Genomic DNA, 21,733 nt, shown 5'->3' with positions numbered 1-21,733 from the left:
TTAGTATTCCTTAGGTTCCTTATAATAACTATCTCGTTCCTGTCAGCTGAACCACGTCAACTTAATCGATACTATGAACAAAGTATTTATTTTTCATTAAAATATGCAAAATATATGCACTCGAAGCTTTATTGGATTGTGAAAGCTATTAAGTTTTTCAACACCCGTCTCCACGAGCGCACGCCCCAGTTTCCCCTCGATGAGTTGCAGCGTTTTAATCTAACCCATCTTATCAAATTCCATATCGATTAGCAACTCTCCCTTAAGTTTATAATACAATTTTAATATTACAAAAGCCCGGGAAATGATTTATCAAAGTCTAACGGTACACTTTATCGTTAAATTCGAAGTGAATGGAGAAAAAAGGAAATTCGAGATAACAAAAGACGTCCCCGGACGGGGCGGTAAAGAGATATTTCCTGAAAAAATATGGAACAATAAAGATCAGTATAATTTTGTTGGTAGCTCCGTTGAATAGTTAATTTCGGAAGTTGCTGGCTGTCGGGGGCATTAAAAGTTTTCTTTTGACAATACCGGCGGGCGTCGCTGCTCGATCGAGGGTAATGGCGCCTTGAAAATTCGTATCAGATTCTTGTTCGGTGCTACATTGTGGATTCAACCAGCGTTCCCTTACTGTATTGCTTGATTATTAAACGTATTACGTTCCATTTATCTAAATAGACTTGATAAATTCAATATAAGACAGGCAAGAATATATTTATTATGTGTACATGTGTTTTGATTTCGTTTCACTTTTCCCATGCTTGAAATACTTTCAACAAAGTCTGCTCGATATTGTTTTCTTTTCCTAAAAATAGTACATTAATTGACAAATAATATGATATTTACATAGAAATTCTAGTTTAGATTCAATGGAAGTAGGTAGTGAAACAAATTTTCAGGAAAAATGGTTTTTATTAAAACCCCCGTTGCATTCATGAGAAAATTGTTATAGTCACAGATATTCACGTCAATTCTAATATTTACAGTTCATTAAACTCATACATTTTATATACACAGAATAATATCGTTTAATACAACAATGTAACAGCAAAACACAAATATATATAGTAGATAGATAACATAATATATATAATAGATAGTATATAAAAAAAATTTACATGTAATAAAAATCATCGACAATGATTCTAAATAAAGTATGAATCAGACATGAAATAAATCAACTCTTACCGATCACAATATCGACCTATACAGTAATAGTAAGTACTTTATACAAAATTTTCTAAATATTTCATAAAGTTTTTTTGAGGTAAACGTAGAACATACTTTACAGATTATAACTACGGAGATATATGATATAAAACAACTAAACATTGGTATATCAACTAGTAGTAGATTTGATTCAACGGATTCATATAAAATATATTTAGATATAACGATACGATTTATAAAGACGATTCAGTTAAAATCCTCAAAAGAATTAAACGCATGGTAATATTTCGCATTGTTTTTCGAATGAAAAAATTGTTATTTATTGTTCCCTGGAAACATATTTCATGGTAAAAAACAATTTTTATTGCATGATCAAAATCGAAATTTATCAAATGAATTTATTATATATGACGTCATGTGGTTTCATTTACTTCACACATGTTAACGAGTTGTAAGTTACTTTTATGGCTTTGTTCCGCCCCGTTGAGTATAAATGTTAAACGTCCTAAAAATAATCGCTACGAAAATTATTAAAAAAAAAGCAATTAAAACGCGTAAAAAAAAATAAGAAGCATTTATTTCAAACAATGCTTAAAGATCGTATACCAATCCTTTATTACAGGTGAATTTTAATACTACTAAGCAATTTGTCATTCTAATCATTGTTTTATCCGAATAAAAATTTATATTTGTTGTCTGAAAACAAAAAATAAATAAATAAATAAATAAAATAAAAGACCACCCTCTTAGTTCTTTAAGTTACTCAGAATAAAAAGCAATAACAACACTTGTTTACATTTTCAAGTCGGAAACTCAAAGAACTCACATAAATTTAAAATCACAATACGGAGTCAAGACGGAAATGAATTAAGCAACGGAACCATTCCATCTCAGTACTAAAGTCCACACAAATAAGACCGTTTTCAATTGAAAATCATCATCTTTAACACCTACACATAATATTTACAGACCAGACTACAAACCTTTTAATCGACATACGTCATGACATGCCTCATATATTAGTCCAGTCACCCATAATAAGTCTGTTAACAGTCAAACTTTTTAATATTTCAATCATGCATCTACGATTATTCAATTCAGTTCAGCCCATTAAACAATTACAGATCCGTAGTCTGTGGTTTCAAGATGAATCGGAAATAACCGATAACCGTTTATTGGTCAAAGTCGGATACATTACTATACATATCAAGGGTTAAATCAAGTAATACACGTGCATCGAGCTACCGATGCAAGGAGAGTCGGTGGAGCGCACGAAGCCCGTCCACCCGTGACGAACCGATGACTACATTCCACGGCAGATACATTTCACTCCACTAATTTCACAAGTTAACTCTACCGTTCACAATGTCATTCAGAAGTCGTTTATGATTTACTTAGTCGTCGTGAGAGTTCAGAAGTCTTCTAGACAGATATCTCTTGAATTTGCACGCGTTTTTTTGGCGGTGCGTTGGTCGGTCTCTCTTTTAACTCTGCCTCGCTGCTGCGCTGTGGAAGTCGGGAAATATGTTAATAGATTGTTATGATCCATAGTGGTTTTCACTAAAAATGTGTGTATGATAATGGACTTTCAAATTAATTAATAATTTAAAGGTATCTTTATCACTGCAAGATTGGATGTAATTGTGCTAATTCTAAATGCCTGTTCAAGTAAGTTTTAGTTTCATTGAAAATTGTAATAAAAAGCAAAACTACGATACGGATAACATCGGTTCAGGGTATGTCTGGACTGTGATACTTCTGAGAAGAAATATCCATCAACATCGGCCCATAACCTCAACCCAGTCTAATATTATTGATTAATACAAAAAATGTAAATATCAGAAATTATCATAAATATTGATATATTGAGACAAAATCCGACCCTTGCTCGCTGTGCTGTGAATCATCCTTAATACTAACAGATACTACTTTTATACAATACAATACAGTACAATACAATAGAAATATACTTTATTGTACAACAATACATGTAACATAAGAGAAAAAGAAACAAGCAAGAAAAAATAATAATAATAATAACAAAAAAAAGGAATGTACAAAAGGCGGTCTTATCGCTAAACTACCATTTTATTTCAAATTTCCAATAAAACACTGATTTTTTTTTTGAAAATGTAAGTTTTATTCAGTAAAATATCTTCTACACCAAATTGAGTTATATTCAAACCTTTCAAATACTTTAAAAGGTCCTCTCCGAGCTTTATGCTACGAGCTTTCAGGAATTACATTTCATCAAGAGAAACGCTGTAGAAAAACCTTAATCTTCTGTAATTATAATATCCACTTACTTAAATCAATGTCTATAAACTAGGAAAACATCAAAAATGTAAGACATTAAAAAATGTATTTCTTTTTTTTTGAGAAAAAGTAGGAGGTTTTGTCACACAGTGACCACGACACCTCTATCGGTCCGATCTAAGTTTATTCAAATACGTTACAACTAATTTATGAACATTTTTGTCCTCGTCAGAAGTTGGTGAGGCTAGGATAGGGTTGAATACCCCATTATTCAAATTATACTCCGGTTATTACTTAAAAAAGAAAGCTCTTGTAAGAATTTTCATTCCTTCGATTCGAACATATGCAACCGTAGCATGATGAATATCCTCTGGTTGGTTGTAATGCGTATTTAAAGCACAAAAGTTAAATGAATAATTAGAATGTATCATCTGTAACTGAGGTAGGGTAAAGTGGAAAATTTCCTGCTCAAAATATGGAGCAGCCCGATTGGGATAGTACCTCGACCTTACAGAAGATCACGGCTAAATAACACTGTTTTCAAGCAGTTTTGTGTTGCTGTTGAACTTCATTGAAACTTCATTGGAAACCCGGAATGGGGTATCCGTCAAGCATTCGTGGCATAACTCTAAAATGCGAAAGACTGGCTCCACACGTATCGACTCGTCGTTCCTATGGGCCTAACCAGTGAGGTCGAGAGGGTGGCGCAGAGCTTAGGCAACTCTGCGTTTTCCTGAAGAGTGTCCTAGGCGACACTAAGTCTGTCTAACAGAGTCTAAATCGTCTGCAATAGACGGACTAAGGCTAATGATGATGATGATGTGTTCCTGTTGGTGAGTAAGGTGCTACGGTAATCGCTTAATATCAGATAGCCGTAGGCTTGTTTGCGAACATAGTTACATGAAAAAAATTTTTTTGAGATAAAAAAATGTTACAGCTCTCTTAGCTAGTCTAGTCGTGGATATAAATATTTTAGAATTTTTTCAACACCGCTGCTCCAAGATTATGTTCCCATGAATCAATCACGTTGATTTTAAAACCAGCCAGTGTCACAACGCAACTACGTACCATAAAAACTAACACCATATACACTTATGCAGAGTTCATTGCACAAAAGCACTTTGATCATATAAAATTAACAACACGTCGCTATGTAATCCAAATAATATCTCTTGTTTTACGTACAGTTAAGCGATTGGACTCATATTTTCATTTGAAACATTGGTAAATTATTGTCAAACTAATTCAACCATATTAACATCAGCACTTACGAGTATAATAAAGTCGTGCGCATCACCGCTCCATGATCAAACCTACAATTTTTAACCGACGTCTAAAAATGCAAGAGGTTCTCAATTGGACTGTTTTTTATGTATGTTACGTCTGAACTTTTTACCGGGTACACCGATTTCAATGATTTGTTTTTTAATTGAAAGGTGCTTGTCATGCGGCCCCCTTTGTTTTTGTTCGCGAGCGCAATGCTATGAGCAAAACACGATTTTTTTTAAATTACAATTCACAGGCATGCATTATAATTATTATCTCACGAGCGCTTTATTAATTTTGAATTTAAGACTACAGATCGATGGTCCCGTGATTGCCTAGTATGGTTAGGACAGACTAGCGATGTTGCAATAAGCGGAACTGCCGCGTCACTTCCTCGCATTATCCCGCCATTTTGAGCATCAATCATTTCGAATTGTGAAATGGCTGCACTTAATGACAACTCATCTTTAGGGTAGCGAAGCGTTATGTTCGAGAATTTTTAATAGCATCCCAATATCCTTATATGTTCTCTGTGTTATTTTTAGTGACGGAATATTGTTACTTTACTTCATACATTTAATGATAAAAAGAGTAACTGCTAAATTGATTGCCTTAATTATTTAAAAGTTCAATTATGGTAATTTTATTGAAGTAATACTTCCTTACGCACGCTTGATTTGGAGACTGAGCTGGTGGATGCGTGACGAGAGCGTTACGAAAAGTGTTAACGGGCGAAGCGAACGTAAGTTGAGAGGGAGATATAAGTTAGATGGAGCTAAAAGAGTTTTACTTCAGTCGTGAGGTCTAAAGCACACTCGTTTGTATTTCACGGCTTTTTAAAGTTCTTTAAAGTGTAATTTCAGTGATAAATTATAGTATTTTTAAAATGATATAAAAATTTAACATTACACAGAGTAATTTCCAAATTAATCGGTTTAATTATTTAGGTAATACTAATAGATAATACTAATAGTGGAAACTTTACTTAATGCTAATAGTGGAAACTTTGTTGATTTCAGTTATTGTAATTAGTCATAATTTAATAATGTCATATAAAATTGTATGTTTCCCAAATAAAAATAAAATAAAAAATAAAGTAATTATATATATCTGTGATTCATGTTGACATATACATATCTGTGATTTTATCCGCTTCCGAATTTTAGGCTATTATTAACTTCAGTCTTATTTCCATAATTTATTATGCTTAACTGTAAAATGTTTTGTCTCTTATATTATTTCTGGTTATTTAAGATTTCAAATGCAAAAATAAAATTTCAATAAAAGTTCTTATATTGGAAATTGTCAATTAAAAATAATTATTGTTCCTTTTTTTAATATCTAGTACGATAATAACTAATTTTCGACTATTAAATTTATCATCAAGGCATACAAGTGCAAACAAGGCAGATATTATGTCTCAACAATACAAATGTTCTGAAATAGAAAATTTGGGAATTGAACAACACTTTTACCTTTAGCGTGCTCTTTCTCGGCGATGTCACGTTACCGGGGTCACTCATCGAACCTGTTCCCCGACTGCTGCAACTACCTGTTATCAAGATACTTTTGATTATAACAGCTACTTTCAATACTCTATCTACTTCTGAATTTTCTTACTAGAGGTAGACTTTTGACGTAAGCTCCCTACAAATTATGTCAAAAACCTATCGCTAGCAAGCAAAACCAGAGATAGAGATTATTGAAATCGTTGTATGGAAGTTACTCGAACTATAGCTACCAAATAACTTGTACATGCAAACTATAACTCCCTCAAGTTACTTTAGTTTCAACTATTGCACGTGACGTTTTCAAAACTTTCCAACCTTAACTTTTCTTTGAAATATACCGATTCTGTTTGATTTTATATTTTGTTGGCTTTAAATTTGCATTGAATTTGGACGAAAATTCTGCTGTAAAGTTATATTATTTTAAGTTATTTAAAATAAGACGTATTATCGAGTTTAGGAGACAAAATCAATAGTTGAAATATAATTTGCATGATAAACTATGGAAGAAATAGTTACTAATTAGTATTTAGATTGATACCTTCTCTTCTAGGACGGCGGTTGTTCCGTCTCTTGCCACGCTGGAGGTATATACCAGCAAATACCAGAAGATTCAGCGCTAGAAGGAAACATCCAGCACCGACAGTTACTCCCAGCGCCACGGTGTAACTATGGAAGAAACGAAATTATGCACAAAAATAAACTATTAACGTTTCGCTCTTAATAAGCCTATGAGTTGAATGTAATCGGACCAAACATTTATCATAAGTTAGATCAGTCATTTGCTATGACTATTGAACTAATGTCACGATATTCTGACAGCTGTGAAAGTTGGACACGTCTTTTGAAGTTTATCGTTAACTTAAAATCATATGGATTTAATATTAGTAGCGCCATCTGTGTTTTAGCCTACGAACTTTTCAACCCCAACTGATATTATTATAGATAAATAAATATTATAGAATTATTGGCCCTTACAAAGATGGCGAAACATTGGATTAAGCGCTTGATTACTGCTATAATAATGAACAAGAATATTTTAAAGGCCATGATCGGAATCGAAATTTTAAGAGACGATGTAAAAGTCGATTAAGTTAATAAAAACTTGCAATTCAGTTCAATCGATTTAAATGTATTTTTACGTTGGCTTATCTGAAAGCAATATATAGGATGAGGAAACGCTGAGGATGAAAAGATATTAAGTAGTGAAACTTGAGAATATCTTAAATAGTTACGATAAAGAGAAGAAAATGCAGTATATTTTATTTTCCATGTGTACATTTCAGTGGAGCATGATATACTGATTTTGTTTTATGTACTAACAAGAAAAAAAAAATCCAAACCAAATCGATAGACTTTTAAAAAAATAAATTAAACTTCAATGTTTTATTGTATCGATAAACATTAAACTTTTAATATTATCTAGAACAAAATTTATATCTTTAGACGAAACTTCATAACATATTCAAGCAAAGTTCTCCCCTTACAATGAATTTTTACTTGAAAGAATATTTTAGCGTCCTATTATCCGAAACCTTCGGCGAAGATAATTCAAAGTCAAAGATATATTACTCAGCTTCAATAGCTTTTAGTCCAGCCCAGTTAGCGCCGTTCCTTGGAGATGGAAATATTATTTACAGCTGAACATCTGTCTGAAATATTGCACCATTACCGGGGAAAGTCCGGTTAATAGAGCTGTTAGTCATCAATTATCATTATCAGTCGTATCCAGTCGCGGAGAAAATTCGTTGTAGAGAGAAATAAGTCTACAATAAGACGTTAGTCGGGGACAAAAATTTCGGCGGGGAAACAGGTAAACACATTAGCGAGATTACTCCGAGTGAAATACGTTGATCAATCTTGTTTATAGCTCCGGGCGTGAGGACGGAATAAACGTTTATCTGCTGTTGCTTTGGGCCTTAAAAATGAGATCTTTTTTGTTAGATGCATTTGAAAACTCTATTTTTGATGAAATCGGGAGAAAGTACACTTTGAAAAGCTACACGTTAAATTATAAAAATAGTTGATATCGAGCAGAATTCGCTCCATATATTTTCTATGAATTTAATTTGTCATTTTGGTCTAAGCAAATTATCACAAGTAACTATATAATTATACATTTATGAAATTCGATCTGTTGAGGATACTTGACGTATTTCCCATTAAAGCTGTACTTAAGATGTAAAGATAAAAACCGTCTTTACAAAATTTAAACGGCATCTCGTAGCATTTTACATTAGTGGCTTTCTTTAGCTATAACTGTAATTTGGACACACTGTATTTATTTGAGGGTGATACAAAAAATTGAAAATTAAGAAATATGCACCTCAATTTATGATATAAGTTTGTATTTTGAATTTGAAAATATCATTATGCATGCAGAGTTTCTATTTCAAATGATTTCAGATATTACTGAGTCGGGAGAGATAATATGATAAGCTGGCGATACTAAAAATTTATTAGTATATAATTATAAACACATGACACTGCATGAGAAAAATGCCAATAACAAGCTTTTCTCTCGGATTATAATGTGTTATCGTTAATTAAAAATCTATGTTTAGGTGATTAACAGAACAGTCTAAAAATTATGGTTTAAAATATAAAATGAAGAGAAAAGTGCTTATAAGTAATTTCAGGTTAATCTCCAGTTAACGTAGCAAACGATGGTGAAACTTGGCTAAAATATAAATACAAGTATACTTTATTGTTCACCCGGAAACAATACACGTAACTTAGAAAAAAAATGTGTACAAAAGGCGGTCTTATCGCTAAAGAGCGATCTCTTCCAAACAATCTTTAGGAAAAGGACATGAAAAAGAACATAATATAAACTGAAATTGTTGTAGACATGGATTAATACTTACGTATTACTTTTTGGTTCTGAATTTCCCACAGGACAGGAACATGCGTAAGTGGCACTCAGCCGACTGGTATAGCTACATATATATTTTTTTCGACAAACTTACTTATAAATAATACATATGTAAATACACAAAGAAATATTTATATTACACCCAGAGTCGGGGTGGAAATCGAACCCACAACCCTTGGAGCAGAAAGCAGGGTCACTATAAACTGTGCCAATGGGCTAGTCAAAAAGCGTAATATTTGAAAATTCGAATCGAAGAACGATCAAATATAATAGAAGTTTTTTTTTTATAAAGTGCTTTTAGGCAAATACTTCACTCCCAAGTGTAACGATCATTATTCATTGTGCATTACTAAAAGATGGAACTAACAGCTTTGAGCGTGCTATGAATTTTAAAAGAATCACAAGGAAAAACTGACAGATTAGACATAAATAATTATTCTAAGCCATATATCACCTCTGTGCGTCTGTCCAAATATCGGCTATCGATGACGTTTTGCCACCATTGCATCAAAATTGTTTATGTCCATATCAAACTTACCTATAATATTGATTGTCAAGATTGGTCAGTGAGTCTTCTTTGGGGGCAGGTTGAGAGCCGGGGAGAGCGGCGAGAGCTGGTCGCGCGGATGGTGAAGGCTCGCACTCCTCAACCTCTGGCTCTTGTTCTTCTGGAGTCTCTTCTTCTTCCAGTGAAGGCGTTGTGTACAGTTCTGGGAAGATGTCACCTAAAGCAATGGAAAATTCTACTTAGAAGTTTTTATCTACTGGAATACTCTAGAGTATTAATGGTATTATATAATGTCCATGAAGACAAAAATGGTAGGGTACAGCAGGAAATTTTCTGCTCAAAGTATGGAGCAGACTGACTGGGGGAGTACCTCGACCTTACAGAAGATCACAGCTAAATAATACTGTTTTCAAGCAGTGTTGCGTTCCTGTTGGTGAGTGAAATAACTAGAGTTCCTGAGGGGAATTGGGGATAGTGTCGCCAACGCACTGGTTTTGCAGGCATCTATAAGCTACTATAATAATAATAAATAAAAATAAATTTATACTAATTTATAATTTCGTACTCCAGTAGATATTTTCTGGTAATTATGTGCGTATAAATTTTATGTTTTTATTTTGTCGAAAATTGCTTCCTATTAAATATTAATGTATAACTAATAAAACTTTTTCTTACATCTCGATAAGAGCTTTTCGTTTACTTGAATATTCATATCACGAGCGCCATATTTTTGGTAAGTGGGTAAACTGGCGAAAAAATTTGCGAACAAATATTTTACTAAGTACAGAGTTACGATAAACTTTAATAAACCAAAAACGTACTTGGGGCTGCGAGATTTATATTGGAAGGTAAAATGTCAGGCGCCACTATTTCCTTATTCCTTGACGTTATTACACGAAATTAACTGCCTTCGGCTTCGTATTGTCTTATACTTTTGGCAACAGTTTTGGGGCGAGTCCGTAAATAAAATTAATGCTTTTGTTTTGATGCTACACCACACGTGATATTGTGACACATATTATGTTTCGCTTGTAGCATTAAGAGAAATCATTGAAAGCGTTCTAAAGAGTAAACTTTAGATTTGTTTTTTTTTTATATAACTAGGTACGGTTCACCTGATGATAAGCGATTACCGTAGCTTATAGACGCCTGCAACACCAGAAGCATCGCAAGCGCGTTGCCGACCCAATCCCCAATCCCCCCAGCCGCTCTGGTCACCTTACTCACCAACAGGAACACAATACTGTTTGAAAACAGTATTATTTTGCTGTGATCTTCTGTAAGGTCGAGGTACTTCCCCAGTCGGGCTGCTCCATATTTTGAGCAGGGAATTCTTGTTGTGCCCTACCTCAGTTAAACGAGGGTTTATCAATACTGTAAGTCGTCATTATAGATAAATGTATTACGATAATGTGAGACTACTACCTGATTTAGATGAAGATTCTCTTAAAAGGAACTGGCGAGAGCTGTACTGTTTGGCTACGGTACTAAAGAATATAGCCGCCCCCTCTCTTCCCGTGGGTGTCGTAAGAGGCGACTAAGGGATAACACAGTTCCGCTACCACCTTGGAACTCAAAAAGCCGACCGGTGGCGGGATAACCATCTAACTGTTGGCTTTGAAATACACAGGCCGAAGACGGGCAGCAGCATTTTCGATGCGACAAAGCCAGTACTGCGGTCACCAACCCGCCTGCCCAGCGTGGTGACTATGGGCAAAACACATGAGTTCACGTTATTTTTGGTGTAAACTTGTGGAGGCCTATGTCCAGCAGCGGACTGTATAGGCTGTAATGATGAACTGGCGAGATATTTAACATGGAGTTTCTTGATGTGAAGGCGTTCGCGATCTAAGCTAACGGAGAAAGAGATAAGAAATATCTAAAGCACAGATATGATGTGAGAGAGGGAGAAAAGTGGAAAAAGAGTTTTCTATTTCAACTTCACGTAGAACATACAAAGGAATGTAATTCACGGTATAAAATTAAAATACAAGAATTACGAGATACAAATGCCGCATTGTTGTTACAGTACAATGAGTCCGCTATGAATGCATTAATCAGATGTGCGGAGTCGAGCCGCCGGATTAGCAGTCTACTTGCGTCAACGTAACGCGACGCGGTGCTCTCATAATTAATACCATCTGAAATGATATTTACCTTTGGATAAAAGACATTAAGTTTCATTTCATTTATCGCTTAGTAAAATGATAAAATAAAATTAGCGTATGTTTTAATTATTTTTTTTGGACTAAAGTAAGTTAATTCACATGTGTGTCGTCATGAATTTAAGCGCGTTAATTTTATTTATTCAATTCACTGGTCTGTCTCCAATCACTATCACTGTCATCAAGTGCCTATAATTATAGAAATCATATTAATAACTTAGTAAAAAGTATTTATTGTACTCCAATAATGAGCAAAATACAAAAAAAAAAACAGGAGATAAGTACAATATTTTGTTTTAATATTCTGTGAACAAATTAAATTTATTAAATCAGTTAACGTTTATTGTTTTTTTAATTAAATTTTTAATAATAGCTGCAACCCGCCCCGGCTTCGCACGGTGGCAAAAATATACATATAAATCTTCCTCTGGAATCACTCTTTTTACTAAAAAAAACCGCATCAAAATCCGTTGCGTAGTTTTAAAGATCTAAGCATACAAACAGCGGGAAGCGACTTTGTTTTTATAATATGCAATAATTATACATTTTTAGTTTAGTTTTACTAAAATCTTTCATTTCAAAAGAATCACCACGTATTTTTTTTTAGTTTCAGTAATGGAAAATGGAAATTTTTTATCAAACGATTACTGTCTGTTTAATGTGTAAAATTTCAGCCTTGGTCAAAGAGCATGCATATACTAGAAGCTTTACGCGCTAACGCCGCACTAAAACTTTCCGTTGTACTCTGGTAATGCTAGAGTACTATCAAATAGTTACATTTTAACGTTCACGAGCGCAGCTCTAAATACCCGTCCAGTTTTTGAAAGCGTTTGTGCACTTGTTGGTATTTGTGAAACAAAATGTGTAAAGAAAGTTTTAGTAGAACAAGCAGCAAAGCTTTAAATGACATTTAATACGTATTCAAATTTGGTTCCGAATTTATTATTAAATTTAATAAGAGCTAACTTAATTTGTTTACCATTTATAAAATATAAATATGAATAATGTCTATTTGATGTTTGTATTATGTCAATTTTTTGTACTACATTCGATTTTGTATTTTTAAATTAAGACCTTAATGAAAGTAATATTTCACATAACATAAATTCGCCAACAAAAAATACTTCATAATTCATTGTCATTGTTAAAGTACACTTTTATTTAAATAAATCCTTTATTCACATCCTTATTTCGAAATAAATTCGTCATATTGTAATGAGAATTCTTTCAAGTAACGAAAAGCAAGAATTACAAGACAGGTAGCAATTAGTAGCGGTTTCTGATAGACGCTCACAGTATTGTTTACCTGCCCGTAGTGATGACGTAATGTCGATAAACGTGATGTCGTTTTGACCTTGAGTATTAAGATTTTTTTTTTTTTTTTTTTTCTTTTTATTTGGGAAAACAAACAGTATTACAATGGGTATCAACAACATCAGTATATATACAAAAAGTACTTATCGCAATACCAACACCGTTTACCACAGATTACCATCGAAGATATCGATACTTTGCTACGATTTTGCAAATTTATTGTTGGTGTTTTAATTTGTTTCTGTCATATATTTATTGTAATGTTTTTATTTAAATGTTTTCTTATTCTTGCATCATTTTATGGATGAATTTGATTAGCCCACCCGCGCACTTTGCAGTGACCCTGCTTTCTGCTTCGGGGCTTGAGGATTAGATTCTCATCTGGAGTCTGGGTGTAATATATGTATTTATTGAAAAGAAATGTAGCTATGTCAGTCACATATACTACAAGTATTAACTTGTTTACCGTAGAAATAGACCACCGTTATATTTATTTATTTTATTTAAATATAAACACAATTGTTGGTAACATCAAAAATGCGTCGACGATCGTTACAATTGTATTGATGTTATGAATATTTACAGTAACTAAGCTATCGTTTAGCAGACTATCGATAGTCTTTCGATGTCCTATTGGGCATCACTATCTGCTCATTATACAGGAACTCGAGCTGTAGGTAATTAATAATGACTTCATCGGCTTCCCTGCGATATTTATATTATCTCATTTTCTTCCTTATATTATTTCAGAACTAAATAATTTCTTATTAGAATTTAAAATTTAATTAAAAAGTGAAATTTGAAAGCTATCCTGAATAGTCAATTAAAAATTCCAAAAAAAACATCTCGTGCTCAGAGCCACTGTACTGCCAGACTCTTACCAGAATATCGTTCTATGTTTTGTATTGTTACGTTTATGTTTACCATTGGTTAGCTAACAAGATTTATCTTAATTGCACTAGTCGTATTAGTCTACGAAATATCTTAGTATTATTAGTAGGAATAATCAGTCTTAGGAAGCATAAGCACTTACTTGACTTTAGCCAATAATTTATTCATCCGACCGAATACTGATATACAAAGTAACAACCATCCTTAGGCTTCTAAACTATCAAGAAACTATAAAGAAAAAAATACGAGTAATCTCTATCTGGCAAGTATCCTAGCATCTTTAAAAGCAGTTATTGAAAACCAATTCATTCAAGAAAGTTTTAATTTGTAAAATGACGACTCGAAGGTCCTTCGGAAGCCTATGTGAATAAAGTTGTTTTTGATTTTGATATTGACATAAGAGTTAATTTAAATTCCGACCCTTAATAGTGTGTGGCCTCTGGACGAAGACGAATCATCCGTTAAAGTACTATCCAAGCGAAACCACTTAGAATATGCAGAACCATTGTAATTGGCTTCACTTTCTTGCACCATTACATTAGATGCATCTTCTTTGACAAAGTTTGCATTGAATGTTGCATTTTCGAGTACTGCCTTGTAGTTTTAGACTTATTGCTAATCGTACGATATTGTTTGTCGAATTGAATTTCCTTTAAAGAGCAAAGAGCACTTACAGTTTATCTGCCACAGTATTCCCCTTATACTAAAGGCTATCCTTAAAAGTTCGTAAGTGATACTGCACTTTTTAAAATCGATTTTGTCCAATATTATTTAATTTCCTGCGGCCAGTAAACTAGTCTTTATTTTTGAACATAGAAAATCGAAATCAATAAAAAAAGATAAATAGCCATAAGTCCGTATTCATTCAATTGAGAAAAGTTTGGTCGTTCTAAACTAATGTGCGACACTCCCTGGCGTAAAGAAAAAACTAGGGAGTAACTCCTAGTTTGTTCTTTTACGTCATACGCTAACTTATCATTTCTTTTGTACGATTTTTATTTTTGTGTTACCCACACATTGTATCATAACAAAAATTGACCGTTCCAGCGGGGATCGAACCTGCATCTCCGACTGACCGTGTCGGTGCTCTACCCAATTAAGCTATGGAACGATGTACTCGCTAGATCGAAATTTTTGATATGATGATTTTATATTCGGTTTAAGTTATCATTTCTTTTAAATCTTAAGAGGTTGTCATCACGTCTTCTGTCAAGATGAATATATGGTTTACACAGGTTGGTCCTAATCAAACTAGCTATGATAATTTGTAAGATTTATAATTAATAAAAATTACTTTAAGATCATATTTTTATCGTTTACGATAAATTGATGTTAAGTAAGCAACGAAAACAAACGTATGTAATTACATGCAAATAGATTTAAATTTACAAAAATAATTCTAAAATATTCACAAAAACAAAAATGTCAGATTAATGTAACTGACAGTGAAAGAAAAAATCTCAACATACCTTTTCGAGGGTAATCGATTTCAATTAGTTCTGAGTACATTTAGAAGTAATAGAGGTACTACACACCCACTGAATCTTTTGTAGCATTCAACGATGTACTATGTCTTCATTTACTTTCGTAGCCTTAATACTTTTTTAACCGACTTCCAAGAAAGGAGGAGGTTCTCAATTCGACTGTATTTTTTTTAATGTATGTTACATCAAAACTTTTGACCTGGTGGACCGATTGCGACAATTTTTTTTTAATCAAAAGGTGGTGTGTGTCAATTGGTCCCATTTAAATTTATTCGAGATCTAACAACTAGTTTTTGAGTTATATCTAATAATGCGTTTTTACTAGACGTTTTTTTCGTTGACCTACGTTGTATTATACCGCATAACTTTTTACTGAGTGTACCGATTTTAATGATTTTTAATTTAATCGAAAGCCGATGTTTAAAATGTGGTCACATTTAAATTTTATCAAGACCTAATTACAACTTTTTGAGTAATCTTTCATAATGCGTATTTACTTGACTATTTTTTTCTTCTACCTACGTTGCATTACTTGTCGATGTAATTGAAGTCACCACAATGTCAACACAATGTCACCTGTATTTTTTTTGGATTCATGGCGTTGTTCATTACGAAAACTAAATTTATGAGAATAGTTTCACAAACCTCACAATTTTCGTAATTCAATCTTCAACTTTAATAATGTTTGACATAACTTAACTAAAGCTATGAAACTCCAACCGTCTCACCGAGGATCGCATTGAGACGATACACTAGCGCGAAATATTTTGTTTACGACCAAAAATATTAGCACTGCTGTTTACTAAAAGGAAATAAGCTCGCTAAGTTACTGGGGGATCTTATTTGTAGAGGTGAGAGGTGGGAGGATTGTTTATAATGCAAGACATGTTGTAACTTAGAAGCACTTACATAAATTGACGATTTTATTTAATTTCACTGACGGCCATTTTACTCGTAACGTCAAAAAAGTAGAAGGTTCTCAATTCGACTGTATTTTTTATCTGTGGTCACCTCGTAACTTTTTACTGGATGTACCGATTTCGATGATTTATTTTATAATCGTAATGCGGTGGTTGTCATGTGGTCTAATTTAAATTTCATTGAGATCCGACTGGTACGTTTTATTACGAGTTATCTTCCATAGCCGTATTTATGTCTACCTACGTTGTGTTACCGAACGATTAAAAATAAAATCAAAATATTTAATGGAAAATTAAAATAATAATAAATGTAATGAATTCGTTTTTTTGCAAGCAAAACCAATTGTTTGAAACACTTTCTTTGTCACATGATATTGATGATGATTTGTTAGATGATCCGAACAAGTTGATTACTAACTGCCGGTAACTGATTTCATCTTTATAAAATTACTGTCTTTAGTTAAATACAAGAAATATATATATATATATTTATATACTTGTTTTGTCTATTTACTTACTTGTATACTGTACATATATATATACGTTTTTGTTTTTTCTCTATACCCTATTTTTGTCATCCCGCTGATTAGAAATTTTGAATATGCGTATTACGAAGTGGTTAACTGTCGTAGAGTTTACAGGAGTTTACTTCTAGCTACATCCATCACAAATTTTACAATCAATTCATAGAGCTATCGTATCGACGTCATCGTCCATGATCATGTACCCTTATAGCGCCCTACCCGCCAACTTCCCGACACCTGTCAAACTGACGTTCCCAAAACTGAATCTATCTATAATTTAATATGGAGTAGCTCACAAAAAAACATACAGTTTCTGTAAAAATCAACGCTAAAAGATTAAAACTATGCTGTGTGGCTACGGCATTAAAGAACATAGCCACCCCCTATCGTCCCGTGGGCGTCGTAAGAGACGACTAAGGGATAACGCAGTTCCACTACCACCATGGGACTTATAAAGTCGACCGATGGCGGGATAACCATCCGACTGCTGGCTTTGTGGCGCGTACTCGTGGAGGCCTATGTCCAGCAGTGGACTGCAACAGGCTGAGGTGAAAGATTAAAACACTTGACGTGTATCCGAGAAATTAACAAATAAAATCAATTTAGAGGCCGTCGAATGTACTCATAAAATAGTATTTTATTTCACTTTTTATTAACGAAAGTTTGACAAGGAAAATTGGCTACGAATGTAAGGCTACGTTTCTTCCCTGTTCTCCCCTCGTAACGTAAATCTTGGGCTTGATGTGATTAAGAAAATAATGGGCTTGAATCGATTTGGTCTTTTAAATTATCTGCTGAATTATTACAAAAATAACGGACAGTCTGTACAAATCTAAGCTTTCAAATATGTACATTTTCTTTATTTTTTAAACGTCTTTAAAAGGAGATTTTTAATTCGACTGTTTCTTTAAGTATGTTACTCTCACAACTTTTTATTCGGTGTACCGATATTGATGACTCTTTTTATATTTATTAAATATGTCAAAAGAAAAATTTATTATTCGGGACAACAGAAAAACAGCTAGCCGGGTTTACAACTCGTTTAATCCACCCCGTCACAGATACAGATTATCACCAAACATTGATATACAAAACACAGATAATATACACATGTAATACAGATAATATATAACAATATTCAAAAACCTGTACTTGTCATGTAGTAATTCAAATATGAGAAAGATCTTATGAGTGTTTTTTGAGTTTAATTATTATTTATTATTACTATTAAATGTTCTTTATTATTCTTCTTGTCCTAAATTCGTAGTCTAATACAATACAAATACTCTTTATTGTACACTATAAGAGAAAAAAATTTACACCGAAAAAAAAAATGTAGACACGTACAAAAGGCTAAAGTACTATTTCTATAATAACTCGTTAATAAATAAAGTAGCTAGGTAGTAAAGTTGTAATGTCTGCGATCGCGTGGTTAAGTATCATATTTTACGTATTTTTATTAGTTAATTAAAGTAATTACTACAAAATAATACCACGTTTGAAATACGGTAATAATTTCTAATTAAATGTCAGTATTACAATTTTTTTAAAAGCTGAAATTTAAATGCTGCTTAAAAATAAAAAAGGTATTTTAATGACGAAAAGTAATACAGTAATCTCATTTGCCATATCATTACAAACTTAAGTGAACAGTAAATAATTGTGTTTGCTCGCAAACGAAAAAAAACCGACTTCAATTACATCGACAAGTAATACAACGTAGATCGACGAAAAAATAGTCAAGCAACTACGCGTTATTAAAGATTACTCAAAAAGTAGTTATCAGATCTCAATAAAATTTATATGTGACCACATGATAAACATCAGCTTTCGATTAAATTAAAAATTATCAAAATCAGTACACCCAGTAAAAAGTTATTACGGATTTTCGAGAGTTTCCCTCGATTCCTCTGGGATCCCATCATCAGATCCTAGTTTCCTTATCACGGTACTAAACTAGGAATATACCCTTTCCAACAAAAAAAGAATTATCAAAATCGGTATATCCAGTAGAAAGTTATGCGGTATAATACAACGTAGGTCGACGAAAAAAGCGTCAAGTAAAAACACATTATTAGATATAATTCGAAAAGTAGTTGTTAGATCTCAAATAAATTTAAATGGGACCAATTGGCACACACCACCTTTCGATTAAAACAAAATTTGTCGAAATCGGTCCACACGGGCAAAAGTTCTGATGTAACATACATAAAAAAAAAAAAAAAAAAATACAGTCGAATTGAGAACCTCCTCCTTTTTTGGAAGTCGGTTAAAAATCTCAATATTCTTATATTACGCTTCAGCCTGTAATATCCCACTACTGGGCATAGGCCTCTTTCCCCATGTAGGAGAAGGATCAGAGCTTAATCCACCACGCTGCTCCAATACGGGTTGGCGAATATTCTCTACTGTGAGTAACGATCGCTATCAGGTGTACATGATAACAACCTTCTTATTTAGTATTATTCGATAGTAGTATTCGATTCTTATATTAGTAAACAATAAATGAGTCTTCAGCGACATCGCTGTGGTGGAGTGATGATTGCGGGAATCGATCCAGCTTGGGATGTATTTTTGTATTCGTACAAATATTTCTTTGCAGTCTGGGTGTCTGTCCTTGTGGGTTTACTTATTATATCTCGGAGAGCAAGTTAGTCTATCAGTTTATTATTACAGCAGGGAATACATTCGCCAGCCCGCAGTGGAGCAGCGTGGCAGATTAAGCTCTGAACCTTCTCCTACATTGAGAAAGAAGCCTATGCCCAGCTGTGGGATATTGCAAGCTGAATCACTGTTCTAACATTCCACCTTCTCAAGTAAGCCAAATTGTCAATAAAAGCTAGCACACAGTAAGCTTATTTCATTTAGGTATTGTAAATATTATAAATTATAATTGCTGTCAGCAATTAGAGTTGCAGAATGCTTTATAGTTGCAGCAGCGTTGGTGGTTATTTATATTTAAACATTTCCCACTTCATTAAAAAAAATTAAAACGTTTGTTTCATTGCATAATGTTTCTTTAACTGTCACTGAATGAGTTTTTAATGAAATAATGCAAATGAAAATTATTTTATCATTCACTATAAGCTTTTTATATATTTTAAACTTCATTTGGAACATTCGTAACAAATTTAATATAAGATTTTGTTTATCATATAAACAAATCATAATTAATTCTGATAGTAAAATTTTAAATTATTTTTACCTTGTTATTTCTTCCTTCAATAAAATAAAATTAAAAAAGTACATTTTTAAATAATTTGATTTAAGAGATCATAGGTATACAGTTCTCGTTTAAAATATAAATTAACATTTAAATTATATCAACGGTAAAATGAATTAATTATTGCAGGAGGTTAATTGAAATGCATATTTTATTATGTAATAAATTACGTAATTATAAATAATGAGATAATTTTAATGTGCCGGATTGTTATTTTTTATGATATACATAAAATAGCCATATATAGGATAAATGACTAACTGAATGCGTTTTAAATATTAATAATGAGCTCCTGTGACGGTTGGGGGTAGGCAGCATCACGCTAGTGATAATCTCGGCATTGCTTGTAATCAATAGGATCTGGTAACCACTTACCATCAGTTCGACCTGACGCTGGTCTGGTGCTGGTCACTCAAGTGGTACTCGTATGTTAACTGAGATAGGGATATATTCTGCTCAAATTCTGGAGCAGCCCGACTGGGGTAGTACAGACAGAACCTTAGTACCTTACAGAAGATCACAGCTAAATAACACTGCTTTTAAGCAATGTTGTATTCCTATAGTGAGTAAGGTGACTAGACCTCCTGGGGGGATTGAGGTAAGTAGGGTCAGCAATGCGCTTGCATCTATAAGCTACGGTAATCGCTTGCCATCAGGTGAGCCGTAGACTTGCTTGCCGGCCTAGTTATATATTTAAAAAAAAAACAGTTGAGTTGCCAGTGTGTTGTTGACCTTTAAAAAAACACTACTCACGTAAACTCTTAATTTTAAACGATTGATCAACCATTGATATACGATCACGATACTATTTTAGCAGTAAAATAGCGCTAAAATGTTCCGTTTAACGTCCGCAAAACTTGTAAATAAAGTTATGCAATCAATTAAAAGCCTGAACTTGCGCAGAAATTTGCTTAACCAATGTAATGCTGGAACGAGGTCAGCGGTCGAAGCCGAAGGAAGCGGTCTGAATGAGGTTTTTGAGAGTAATGATAGTAAACGCGATACTAACTTCAGCAACTAATCTCTAAGCTGGATTTATACTACCACAAAATCTACGTGAAACGGATAAAAGCGTTTTTAAATACAAGTTTTTATGTAATAAATATTAATTAGTTTTACTATTATTTAATATCTTTTTCTAACTGAGGTAGGGCACAGCAGGAATTTCCTGCTCAAAATATGGAGCAGCCCGACTGGGGTAGTTCCTCGACCTTACAGAAGATCACAGATAAATAATACTGATTCCAAGCAGTATTGTGTTCCTGTTGGTGAGTAAGGTGACCAGAGCTTCTGGGGGGATTTGGGGATTGGGTCGGCAACGCGCTTGCGATGCTTCTGGTGTTGCAGGCGTCTATAAGCTACGGTAATCGCTTACCATCAGGTGAGCCGTACGCTTGTTTGTCGACCTAGTGCTATATAAAAAAAAAAACTCTACTTAAATAATCTATTAATTACTGTATTGTTCCTTCACCTACATGGAGAAAGAGGCCTACGCTCAGCGGTGGAATGTTACAGGCTGAATTGGAAAAAAAAAATTGGCGGTTCTATAAATAAATTAGTTACTGAATTATATTTTATTTTAACTTAGTATTTGGACTTGGGTTTGGGGTGTATTTCCTGAAAAAT

At 33.3% G+C, this 21,733-nt stretch overlaps 1 protein-coding gene across 1 annotated transcript in view; it reads right to left on the bottom strand.

The window, feature by feature from the left end:
• Positions 1-2,595: 2,595 nt before the first annotated feature.
• The window catches only part of LOC123669264 (neuroligin-1-like), a 46,737-nt gene continuing 27,599 nt past the window's right edge, over positions 2,596-21,733 (bottom strand). Inside the window, exons 11-14 of the mRNA XM_045602877.1 lie at positions 9,617-9,803; positions 6,745-6,872; positions 6,171-6,247; positions 2,596-2,679 (exon numbers count right to left, since the gene is read on the bottom strand). Coding sequence (XP_045458833.1) covers positions 2,596-2,679; positions 6,171-6,247; positions 6,745-6,872; positions 9,617-9,803 — 476 coding nt within the window. The remainder of the gene's footprint in view (positions 2,680-6,170; positions 6,248-6,744; positions 6,873-9,616; positions 9,804-21,733) is intronic.

This window comes from Melitaea cinxia, chromosome 3 (genome assembly GCF_905220565.1).
Source record: "Melitaea cinxia chromosome 3, ilMelCinx1.1, whole genome shotgun sequence".
In the NCBI taxonomy this organism is placed as follows: Eukaryota; Metazoa; Arthropoda; class Insecta; order Lepidoptera; family Nymphalidae; genus Melitaea; species Melitaea cinxia.
This window is presented reverse-complemented; position numbering and strand designations above follow the sequence as displayed.